General features: G+C 41.4%; 2 protein-coding genes across 3 annotated transcripts in view; both read left to right on the top strand.

The window, feature by feature from the left end:
- On the top strand, positions 1-2,948 carry cunh19orf53 (chromosome unknown C19orf53 homolog). Its single transcript, XM_019889150.1, has 3 exons — positions 1-134; positions 730-785; positions 2,435-2,948. Exons 1-3 carry the CDS (start codon positions 44-46, stop codon positions 2,579-2,581), a joined length of 294 nt encoding a protein of 97 aa, XP_019744709.1. The 5' UTR covers positions 1-43; the 3' UTR covers positions 2,582-2,948.
- A 3,366-nt stretch (positions 2,949-6,314) lies between these two features.
- Positions 6,315-12,224, top strand: part of chrnb5a (cholinergic receptor, nicotinic, beta 5a) — a 15,708-nt gene continuing 9,798 nt past the window's right edge. The window contains exons 1-6 of one of the 2 annotated variants that reach the window (XM_019889026.1): positions 6,315-6,540; positions 6,762-6,824; positions 8,908-9,053; positions 10,346-10,390; positions 10,475-10,584; positions 11,178-11,704. In XM_019889026.1, coding sequence (XP_019744585.1) covers positions 6,773-6,824; positions 8,908-9,053; positions 10,346-10,390; positions 10,475-10,584; positions 11,178-11,704 — 880 coding nt within the window. In that variant the 5' untranslated portion in view covers positions 6,315-6,540; positions 6,762-6,772. The remainder of the gene's footprint in view (positions 6,541-6,761; positions 6,825-8,907; positions 9,054-10,345; positions 10,391-10,474; positions 10,585-11,177; positions 11,705-12,224) is intronic. The other variant, XM_019889027.1, reaches the window with a different exon arrangement.

Here is a 12,224-nt window from a genome sequence, read left to right on the forward strand (position 1 = left end):
AACAGAAGAAGACCTGTGGTGTATTGTTTTCCGGTTCGCCAAAATGGCACAAGGGTCGCAGAAGTTTAAAACTCAACGCCCTGGAGCAGCGAAAAAGCAACAACAAAACAAACAGAAGGGTCCAAAAAAAGGAGGTGAGAATGTCATACTTTACCAGTTAGCAGCTCACACGAAAAACAAAACGTGAAACAATCAGTGGTTGAATCACCGCATGATGTGATTTGCACGTGCCTCTGTTGACACCGTTCGAGCCATTCTCCCAAACATTACAAAGCTAAGTCATCGTCTTGTTTTATTCACGGTGCCTTTCAAAAGGTATGTATGGGGAATTACTTATAGTAGGTACGTTTGGATCTGTGATTCGGCGGCCTCCATGTAGGTTCCATGCGCCGCATCACGTCATTGACTGAGTGGCTGGGATACTCCTTGCCAAATAGACCTTAAGGAATGCGCAAATTAATTCCTATGACGCCTGATAACGACATAATAGGGAAAAGACCAAGATCAGCCTTCAAGTTGTAGTAACAATCTATCAAGTGGTATTTTATGTACTAAGGTACTTCTATTCAAATGTCACCAAAGCTGGGGCATACTGAACAACTTTTTTTGCGTCCGCCAACACACGGTGAGATTTGGAGTTGTTGTTGTTGTTCCAGGGCTGTACAAAAATGGTGACTGCAGTTCAGGGAAAAATAAATAAGTACATATTTGTTTACTTTTTTCTTAAAGGGAGAATCATTGCGCCCAAGAAGGCACAAGTGATACAACAACAGAAGCTGAAGAAGGTAAGATCTTTGAGCGAAGCAGCTGTCGATCTCTTGTTTATAACTGACCTGCGAGTAATGTACTGTATGAAAGCTATGATGACTTAATCAAAAAAATATATACTAAAATATTCTGCATTTATTTAACTATGATCATCCTTCAATTTTAAATATAATCCTAATTCCAATGAAGTTGAACAATCATAAAAACAGAATACAATAATTTGTTAATTATGTTCAATCTATATTTAATCGAATCCACTACAAAGACAAGATATGTGATGTTCAAACTATAATTTTTAGCAAATAATCATGAGCTTATTATTTTATGGCTTCAGCAAGTTCCAAATAAGATGGGAGAATTTCCCGGAGAAATTACTCAAATGGATTTTTGCTTGATTTCTGCTATATGAACGTTATTTTGCACCTTTTACCTCTCTGATGTCATTTGTAACTCACAATAAAATAAACATTTATGTTGGTCTAAAGATGCATTTTCACAGCCAGAGGGCAGCCACGGCTTTGCCATGGTGAGAGGCACCTGTGACTCCTCCTTCTGATATGCAGTATTATTTAAGAATGTCCATAGCGCTGTATAAGCCTAGTATTTCTAATGTATTTTTTTTCAATGTGTGGGATAGTTATTTGTTTAATTGTGGAGGGGACTCAACCATCAGAGTCCCACCAACTTGGGTTCAAAGACACGCCGTCACTGGCTCAGTAGCACTGGTCGCAACATTGCTGCTCAATGCACGTTGTGATAAATGCAATCAGTTGTTAAAATGTCAGGGAGAAACACAAGCAAGCTCAGTAAGCATATAGCAAATGTGCATCTCACCTCACAGAAGTTCTTTTTGCAGCCCAACAGACTGTTCCACCCTTGTAGCTCTACACACGTTTTCTTTGACATTGCTGTCTCCAAAAGGAGACTCCAAATAGTATGGGTCGCTTTTTGGCGGTACAAATACAGTCAAACCTCGGTTTTCGTCCATAATCCGTTCCAGAAGGCTGTTCGAAAACCGAATTGTTCGAAAACCGAAACCACGCTCTTTTTAAAATAAAAATGTTTTTTGAACACGTCTGCTCACAGTGGAAAGCAACACGAGGAAGCGTCACTTCCTCGTCTGCCCGAGGAAGCGTCACTTCCTCGTGTAAGGAAGGCGAGAGGAGTCAAATGGTGCATTCAAGTGCGCTCAGTTTGTTCGAGAACCGAAATTTGCTCGTCATCTGAGGCATAAAAAAAAATCGAAATTTTTGGTCGAAAACCGAATTGGTCGAGAACCGAGACGTTCGAAAACCGAGGTTTGACTGTATTCTGCTTGACACCAGCGATTTACCCACACGCAGTCGGAGCAGCATGGCTCAAGTGCAAGTGTGGCCGTCTCCCAACCTGAAGGTTGTTGGTTCGCTCCCCCATCCTTGAATGACTTTTGTTAAATAAACTAATCCGATGCAAGCAAACTTTACGTGAACAATAATTGAAAAATTTACATTGAATTTTTGAGTGAAAAAATGTTTTTTCCCCAGAGTAAATATCGCTCCGTTTTTTTTCTGTGAAAAATATTGAAAATATTTTACTCTCAAATGTTACTATTTTGGGGGGGAAATGTATTTGACTACATTTACTGTGTAGTCTGAAGCTTATCAGCCATTTGCTGTCTTTCCAAAAGGGTCTGGAAATTGCCATCAGGAACAAGATTGAACATGATGTGACCAGCAAGGCAAGCTCATCCCTACACAAGCCCCTCAGCGTAGTCAAAGGCGCTGAGGGCAAAGGCAACCCAGGAGCCCCTCGACCGGGAAACAGCTCCAAATAGGATGTGATACAATGGACATAGACAATCAATATGACTCGACATGAAGAAAAAAAAAATCTTGAAAGGTTAAAGTTCAAGGTGTTGAATCTTTCCAGTGACCACTGGTGTGTTTTTGTTGCTCTTGCTTCAGTTTCCTGTTCTCTTCAACTATGAAAACATTTAAAAATTGAGATTGTGTCATGGGAAAAGACTTGACTTCAAGCTGCACATGTGGAAAATGCATCTTCATATTTTGAAAAAATGATGTATTTTTTAATCTTAGCAATGATTATATGACAAGCATATCCAAAATGTCATAAAGAGAATTCCCATATTCTTACAGGCAAGTAAAATCTTGCCAATTAAAATAATCTGTCTTTTCCAGTCATTGGTTTCCAATAATCATTTTACATCTCCAAATAAACACAAAATCACTGTGCATCGCTAGCTATTGAAGTACAACATTCACTGGCTCAAATAATATGCTTTCATAAGCGTATTTGGTTACCCATGCATCCATTTTTTGCAGTGGCTTCTTTCGTGCGCTGAAGTTTTTACCACCTGACTTAAGCCAGGGGCCTTTTCATTTATTTCATGAAGGCTGAAGAACGGTCAAATTCAATGATGATTTTCCTTTCGCTTGTTGAACAAACCCAACTGGACTATAATACACTCCAGTAATAAATGTATACTTTAGAGTACAAGTACTGTAAAATCATATTACTGCATGGTTTTCAGAATCAGTCATGCGGGTTTTATTGCTACCTGGTGGTGAACATGAGTCACAGCATGGTTATCACTGCACTGCATTTTGTATGCACAGTATCGTATATTGCAGGGGTGACAAATGCATTTTAGTAGTGGGCAACATTGTAGTGTCCATTTCCCTTGGAGGGCCATTATGACTGTGAAAACATATAATGAAGTCAACAATAATGGTTCATTCAACGATTGTTTACATTCGTGTAATGAATGGAATGGTAACAAGAAAATGCTTACAATATCTCGCTTATTTATTACATATGAGCAGTTGACATTTTGGTACCTAATTTAGCAATTATCGTAGAAGTTGACATGTTTGATTTGCTTTCGCGGGCCACCTAAAATTATGTGGTGGACCAGACCTGGACCCCGGGCCTTGAGTTTGACACCTGTGGTATATTGTATATGAAAGAAGTTGTATGATTTTCGAGCGATGTTCTGTCAACAATCATCATGGAAAATGATGGCCCAATGGAGCAAGTGGTAGGTATTAGCTTGTCCTTTAACATTTTACAGGGGGAAACAACACATGTGGGTCACTCCTGTAGTGGTTTAATTTCTTGATACTCTGTCTTCTGTTTCACCAGACCAGGGTGTAGTCAGCCTTTTAGCCAAAGTGGGCTGGGATAGGCTGCAGCTACCCTGAACGGGATATGTGGAAAAGAAAATGGATGGATGGACACACAAGTGCACTTACTGCAGATGAAAGTCTCCAGCGGGGGCCACATTACACTCCACTTCCATGGGCCTTGCTGCAAGGGGTTGAGGGTCATGCAGAATACAGGATTTAGAAAAACCCAAAACAGGGATATTGAAAACAATTTTTTTGTGTTGATAGGCAAAGATATTGTCGACTCTACTATGAGGGTTGTCACACCAAAATCTGGGCCTCCATACGTGTTTGTTGATGGATTGTGGAGGTTGCTGCTGTCATATAGTTACCCATTTGAAAACTAGTGAATTATTCTGTGTAGAGGAGTGTTCGCTTATCAGCAGTGACCCCCCGAATCAAACCCAGGATCTCTGTACTGTGAGGCAGATGGGCTAACCAGTTGACCACATACCACTCACTGTTTTAATATAGTGATATATTTAGTAATTAATCAAGCGTTCGGGTCAGCAACAAGTGAATTTTTGTTTTCGAAGATGTCATACCTATAAATTACAACACATGGTAAAATCCATATTTCACAAGCTTTTATAAGTCATATATATATATATATATATATATATATATATATATATCTGACAAACCTGATAAGCTACAAAAACAAAACCTTTTTTTAGATTGACGTCAAACATGCCTCGGGACATCTCTGATTAACATTTCCTGTTGACGAGTGTAATTTGCCAGCACATTGTATTAACATTGAAACTCATTTTCGCTCTAGTTTGCATTAGACACAGGATGCACTCGCGTGGCTTGAGAGTACCAACCCCATCCCCCACGGCCCCAAAATAATACACAATGCACGCTCAGGGCCAGTGCAATTAATCCCTTCTCACCACTGAAGTTAAAATGGATGTTTATGAGTAACAAGTATGCCTTCAAAATCAGCAGAGAGTTCATGTATTTTCTTTATTGCTTCCATGCATGAACCAATAAAGTTTCAAGCATCTTCCTTCTGCATTAGAGCGGACTGGGACACAAATCTCCTCTTACCAGGATGACAAATCTTTGTGGACTCAGTTGTACTGTTAAAAAAAATACACTGGATGTAGCTCTCAGACAAGCAGAAAAATGTGCGGCAAAGTGACACTATTCTGTGTGTTTAGTGGGGTTGGCAAAACACTGTACTGTACATTATAAGCATAAAAAGGTAACAATATATTGCTTCTCGGGATGTTAATTGAAGCTCTGATTGAACCTCACAATGGCGTTTATAATAACAGCCACTATGAAACATGCACCAAACAACAGTTCGGTACGATCCTGAATAGAATAATTAGAAACGGAAGCACAAATTATTCTGTATGTGTACCTTGAGCATTTCTTAAGAGTTGCGTTTTGAGAAGTATAAATGGTAAACCTCTCTGTGAGCCATCACGTTACTGTGATGGAGGAATTGTGTGTGTCCCAATGATCGTAGGAGCTAAGTTGTCTGCAGGGCTTTATGCCCCTGGCAACCAGATTCTACGTGACGGTCCAGACAAAGCATGGCTCTTATGAGAAATAACACAAATGGACTTAGATTTTCTTTGCTCAGACGCTGATCACTGGGGATGCCCTCTGGACCCAGGCCTGGAGGCGGGCCTTGTTGTCAAGAACGGCCGGGCCTGCACCCATGGGGCCTGGCCAGGATCAGCCCAAAGTAGCAACGTGGGTCCCCCTTCCCATGGGCTCAGCACTATTGGGAGAGGTGAAAGGGGTTGGGTGGTTTGTAAGCTGGGCAGCGGCCAAAGACTCCTTCCAAGAGTGCTTGAGGATGTGGCAGACAATGCTGGGAAAGAAATCACTTGGAAAGGGAACACTTACGGGTAGTTTGAATTTGAAATATGTCTTTTTTTTTTTTTTTTTTTTTACTCCAGTCCTGGAATTCTACTGGTACACCCGGTACAATACAGTTAAATATTTGTGTGCCACAATTTTCTTCCGATTTGGAATTCAGCTCATTGCTAACTAGAGACATTAGGCCCATATAACAATCATTTTCTGGGACCGTTGTTGTAGGTTATATGTGACAATGTAATGCGGTGACTACATATGAACCCACGGTTTTTATCATCGCAGCCGCTCTTGTAAGAGAAACCATAATTAACTGGCCTGTGACACGGGAGTTTGACACCCCTGATTTGTAGGGAGTTTGTGTGTTGAATATATTAATAAATGATGCATGATTTTTAATATCATTCTTTTTTTTTAGTTGAAGTGCCCCACTAGTTGACATTTCTCCGCTGTAAATGTACGAGAAAGGCGAGCACAAACTGAACATTCACTCAAAGTTATGACGCGAGTAATAAACAAAGCAGCCCCCCTCCCCCTCCCTACCCCACTTCCACACCACGGAGGCACGCGCGCACGCACTTACTTTCCCCCTTCCTCAGGGCTCTAGCCCGGTGATCTTCGTGGACCTCACAGTTGAGCGGTCTCAAGTGGGGAGGTGCGCGCACGCCCTCAGAAGACGCATCTCAAATACACAGCAATTAGACTACTTGGCGATTTATCCGAGGAGAAAAAAATCTAAACTCAAGGCGAGCACTGACATTTTCCTCCGAAGGTAAGACGAACTAACGAAAGTAGTAGTGACCTTTCTTTCGCTAAATTTGCTGTCAAATAGAAGAAATGACAGAACTCAAGTTTTCGTGCCTGTGATTGCCGCAAACAACCCGAGCAGTCGAAATGTCACCAGAGCGACAGTTGTACGAATAAGAATGTATTTTTTTCCCTTTTTTTCTTTTCCTTTTTATATTTTAACAAAGTGTTTCTTTTTACCTTAAGTTTGATCAAGGATGAGGATGAGAATCAACGCTGTTCTACTGCTATGTACACTCTGTTTTACAAGTAAGATGCTTTCCCTTCTGGATTTAGAGAATATATTTGTTTGTTCTTTGTCTTGCTGTTCGTGGTGCTCACACGCACGACTGCATGCACTGCGCATCAATGTGATTGTGTTAAAACTCCGGTCCTCGAGAGCCCTATCCAGCCTGTTTTAAATGTCCCCTTCCTCCATCGCACCTGATTCAAACGATCAGGATCTTTATCGGGCTTCTGCAAAGTTTGCTGACCAGCTGATGATTTGAATCAGGTGTGTTGGAGGAGGATGAAATCTAAAACAGGCTGGGAAGGGGCTCTCGAGGACCGGATTTTGGCACCCTTAATTGCTTTAATCCAGGAGGGATCGACTGCCCCTTCTTATTTCCTCTTCTCTGGGTTATTTTCTGGCTAGATGTTTGGAGCTGGCAAAGAAACAATTGTGTCAATGAATCACTTATCCAGTATAAATGTCCCCCATTGTGTATTACATAATATAGGCACTATATTACAAAGAGATCACTTTACTTCCACAACTATATCGAATGAGAGCAATACAAGAACTAAATAAAGGATAGCAAGGCTCAATTTTGCTATAATAATAATAATAACAATAATAATAATAATAAACAATAACAAACGTGTATGTTTATTATTGCGGTTGTGATTTGAAATAGTATACAACATCATGCTGAGAAATATTGACTGATGAATCGCCAGAGTATTTGTCGGTTTCCTTCTTCAGCAATATTAGCATCAACCACGATTAGAAATAACGCCCAGCACTGCGATATTGTCTATGCTGAGGAAGAGTTTTAGACTGCAGAATTTATAATAAATCTCATTGGAGGTTGGCGGTACGAAATAGTCCAGCGAGTGTATACATAAATGGCTGTGCGGTATTTCCTCAATTTCCTCCGCAGCCAACTGCATTGACCTGGTTGTATGTGGTGTCCATTAACTTAAAATATCTCTACCTAGAGGCAGATGGTCGCTCTTAATAATTTACCGATGGCTCTTTTAACCTATAATCAAGGAAGCAGAAATCCGATTTGAAGAAAGGACGACCAACTTGCTTTATTTTCCAGAGACGTCTCATTTTTTTTTTTTTACATAAATAACTTATTGTGGTTGAAACCACACAAGTTGACATCTACTCCACAACAATTCGTCTGATGAAGATGTTGTATGACAGAAAACAGAATCCCACATTGTACTCAAGACAGCGATACCCTCAAGTCAGGGTCTCAATTATTTAAATGATGGAATCCATGTTTGTGTCTTCTAGCATGTTGCTTTGGATACGTGGTGGCTCAGTGGACGACCATAACTTGTCATTTTAAGTCAGACAATTTCAAAGCATTTGCAATGAACACGTCATATGAATTGCATCATATAAACTACTTTTATTTGGATTTTAAGGACAACACTTTTATTTTCAACCCTTGAAGCAAATTCCGTTCATATTGGGATGCAACTGTATTTACATTGCATGACATGGGCGGCCTGGTGGTCCAGTGGTTAGCGTGTCCACCTCACAGTGCACAGTGCTCCGGCCTCCCTGTGTGGAGTTTGCATGTTCTCCCCGGGCCTGCGTGGGTTTTCTCCAGGTAATCCGGTTTCCTCCCACATTCCAAAAACATGCATGGCAGGCTGATTGAACACTCTAAATTGTCCCTAGGTGTGAGTGTGAGCATGGATGTTTGTTCGTCTATGTGTGTCCTGTGAGTGGCTGGCAACCGGTTCAGGGTGTCCCCGTATACTGCCCGAAGACGGCTGGGATAGGCTCCAGCACCCCCCGCAGCCCTTGTGAGGATAAAGCGGATCGGAAAATAGATGGATGGATGACATATAATGCAGAGGCAAAACTTGAGAGGTCCTGCTTATGAATCTCGACTTGGGCCCTCCTTTGTGGAGTTTGCATGTTAATTCAAAAATGTCATTAAAAAATGGGTGGAAATTGCTTACATGTGTAATTCCAATGAGTAGAATGATATCCATCAGTTTGACGCAATGTACTTTTCCACCACTTCCACTCACCCCATTAAATTGAAGTAAAAAAAAAAAAAAGAAATGAGAGAATGAATGTATGAAATGTGTTGTGAATCTCCAGGCAGCAGGGCAGAGAGTGCTGAGGAGCGGCTGGTCAATTTCTTGTTAGGTCCCGAACGCTACAACAAACTGATCAGACCGGCTGTCAATAAGAGCCAACAGGTCACCATCTCTATTCGGGTATCACTGTCCCAGCTCATCAGTGTTGTGAGTATATTCATCGTCATTGTGATTGTCTCACTTACGTTGGTTTTAACGTACACTTGCCAAGGGAGAGAGGCTAGCGGTTCAGCATCATTTGATACATTTTGCTACAGCCCACCGTACAGGAAAAATGGACTTGCTAATGAGTCAGCTGAGTCAGATGATGAACTTCATTTTATTATCTTCAGATATGGTTTATGTTTTATAGCCTGAGAAGAACAGAAGCCATCAAAATGTTGTAATTAAACCCAGAATTTTGAACATGGGGCTTTTGTAGACTTATTTGACCTCATCCAATCTACATTTGTTTTCTCTGCGTTGGCTCTGAATCTCGTTAGCTGTTGGGTTTGTCAATGCTTTTAGGTGTTCTGTCTTTGCTTGCATTGAGTTGCCATGTGTATAAAATAAAACTATTAAAACAGAACTGACTTGCCTTGCCTTATAGGTTATCCGTGAAAAAAAAAACAAACCCTGAACTCCACAAGGAACTATGTTACTATTTCTTAATCTGTTATCATTTATTAAATCCACTTTTGCATTTCTAAATGAAGCGCAAGGAACTATGTTACTATTTCTTAATCTGTTATTTATTAAATCCACTTTTGCATTTCTAAATGAAGCTTCACGTAACACATTCGAAGCTCATCTTATGGATCTTGCATTCAGCAAAGTCATTTTCTTTTTCCTTGTTTTTCATCTCTGAGGAATGGTCCCATTGGCCTACAGTACAAGCCAGTTGCTACTATTTAGCTTTTTGCAATGGCATCAGGAGGCTGAGTAAACTTGTCCTTGATGTGTGGGACAGAAGAGTCCCTGCAACAAGTGCGCAGATGGGCACAGCCGAATCCGCCAAATTCCTCCCACGAGGCTGCGACGTCAGGGAAGTCTCCTTTGAACCCACAGAAGCGGGACACGGCGGGATGGTCAATGCCGCTTTACTGATGGAGCTAGATAGCAAGCTAGCACTTAACTCTGGCGGGACGCAAGCTTTTGCCACGCTTTTATTGAAAAACAAGCCCTGTCGATATTTATGACACTGCTTCATGGTGTGAATACAAATTTCTTTCATTCATGTGAAAACCCACTGAAGTGAAGAAAACGCCTGGCTTTTATAAATTGCTTTCCAACCTTTCAAACAGCTCGTCATAATTTGCTAATATTTATTTCCTCATCATTAATAATCATGTTAAACTGATTTGCTCTAACAGACCCAACTTGAATGAGTCATTTTACCTACTGGCTGTTAATTGTAATAACTGAAAAGGTGATAATATGGGATTGTTGGTCTCTTACAGAATGAACGGGAGCAAATAATGACGACCAACTTGTGGCTGTCTCAGGTAAATGATGCTCACCCTGCGCCATTATTTCATCCTTTGAAATTGATGTCATTTTATTTTGCTGACCCGCGCGTCTTTCCGCAGGAGTGGAATGATTATCGGCTAAGATGGGACCCAGAAAAGTACGAAGGCATTAAGAAACTTCGAATACCCTCCAAACTCCTCTGGCTTCCTGACATTGTGCTTTACAACAAGTGAGTGCAAGGAGGTCACATTTGCTTTCCAGTTGAGGTTAGGGCAGAATGGTGGTTTAATGGCCAACGCTTCGACCTTACCTTTCCAAGGTTCAGGCTTCGTTTATCCACTCCGGCCTCCCTGTGTGAAGCTTGCGTGTTCTCTGTACATGTGTAGGTTTTCTCCAGGTACCGCTGCTTCTTCCCTCATTCCAAAATCATCTGTTAGGTTAAATGAAGACTCATAGAGCTCATAGGTGTGAATGGCTGTTTGCCGATATGTTCCCCTGTGATCCGTACTCCAACTCCCGCCCAGTGGAAGCTAAAATAGGCTTCAGCTAACGTTGCAGAAAATGGATGATAGTTAGCTATTACAAAAAAAAAACCCATTCCAGTTCAAACAGAGGACAGTGGTGCTGTCTGACCACCTGAAACGTTTCTGAGCTAGAAAAAAAAGTGTTGGCTAATTCCTAACAACATGAACAGTGAGCTCCACTCCAAAATTGGGCTAGAAACGCCCCATGTCAGATACAATCAACAATTAACTGGATTTGTGTTTGTTCCACCTCTGCATGACTAACCCGTACCCTCTTCTCCATAACATATGGTCACAGCGCCGATGGTGTGTATGAGGTGTCCTTCTATTGCAACACTGTGGTCTCCAACACGGGGGACATTGTTTGGCTCCCCCCGGCCATCTACAAATCAGCCTGCGCCATCGAGGTGCAGAATTTCCCCTTCGACCAACAGAACTGCACTCTCAAGTTCCGCTCCTGGACGTACGATCACACAGAAGTTGACCTGATTCTCACAAGTGACTTTGCCAGCCGTGATGACTTCACACCCAGTGGAGAGTGGGACATCGTCTCACTGCCAGGACGTAAAAATGAGGACCCGAATGACATCACTTACCTCGATATCACCTATGATTTTGTTATCAAGAGGAAGCCGTTGTTTTATACAATTAATATGATCATCCCCTGTGTGCTGATCACCTCTCTGGCTATTCTGGTCTTTTACCTGCCATCGGACTGTGGCGAGAAGATGACATTGTGTATCTCGGTGCTGCTGGCACTCACCGTGTTCCTGTTACTTATTTCCAAGATTGTACCGCCCACCTCCCTTGCAGTCCCTCTCATTGGTGAGTGCTGTCTATTTGTGTTCACATGAGCACAATTAGGAATGTGAAGTCGTCATCATTGGGGATTATACTGCATTCACGAAAATAATACCAGATTAAAAAGGGAACATTTCAAAGTAGAATTATTGTTTTCGAGCCCATGCGTCCCATATTTCACGAACCTCAAGTTAACATATTACTACTCAATGTTGAATACTTGTGATGGGGGATACCAGACGATTTTGATTTCTGATTACTTATAGGGCTATTTCTTTTTTTTTTTTTTTTTTTAAATACCAATTGCAGTGATTCCCCAAATCAGGCCTCCATTGTGGATGCATATCGCCTTTATCTTCTAGTGTTTGTACAGAAGACATGGAAATATTTTGGGATGAGTCAAATGAAGAATTATTTGGTATCCACAGCTGTGCTGTGACTCATCGTATCCTATGTGTTTTGAAACAATGATCCGTAGCTTGCCGCTTGATCGTGCGGGACCCCGGCGACGGCGGCCGCCGCTTCCTTCTTTGTGCTCTCCTGT

Source organism: Hippocampus comes, unplaced genomic scaffold (assembly GCF_001891065.2).
Source record: "Hippocampus comes isolate QL1 unplaced genomic scaffold, H_comes_QL1_v1.1 scaffold86, whole genome shotgun sequence".
In the NCBI taxonomy this organism is placed as follows: domain Eukaryota; kingdom Metazoa; phylum Chordata; class Actinopteri; order Syngnathiformes; family Syngnathidae; genus Hippocampus; species Hippocampus comes.

Excerpts from the sequence above, each read along its gene's own strand:
- cunh19orf53 (XM_019889150.1), top strand. The coding sequence starts at position 44 with ATGGCACAAGGGTCGCAGAAGTTTAAAACTCAACGCCCTGGAGCAGCG. Across the intron at positions 135-729 it reads GAAGGGTCCAAAAAAAGGAG|GGAGAATCATTGCGCCCAAG; the intron begins GTGAGAATGTCA and ends TTTTTCTTAAAG. Across the intron at positions 786-2,434 it reads AACAACAGAAGCTGAAGAAG|GGTCTGGAAATTGCCATCAG; the intron begins GTAAGATCTTTG and ends TCTTTCCAAAAG.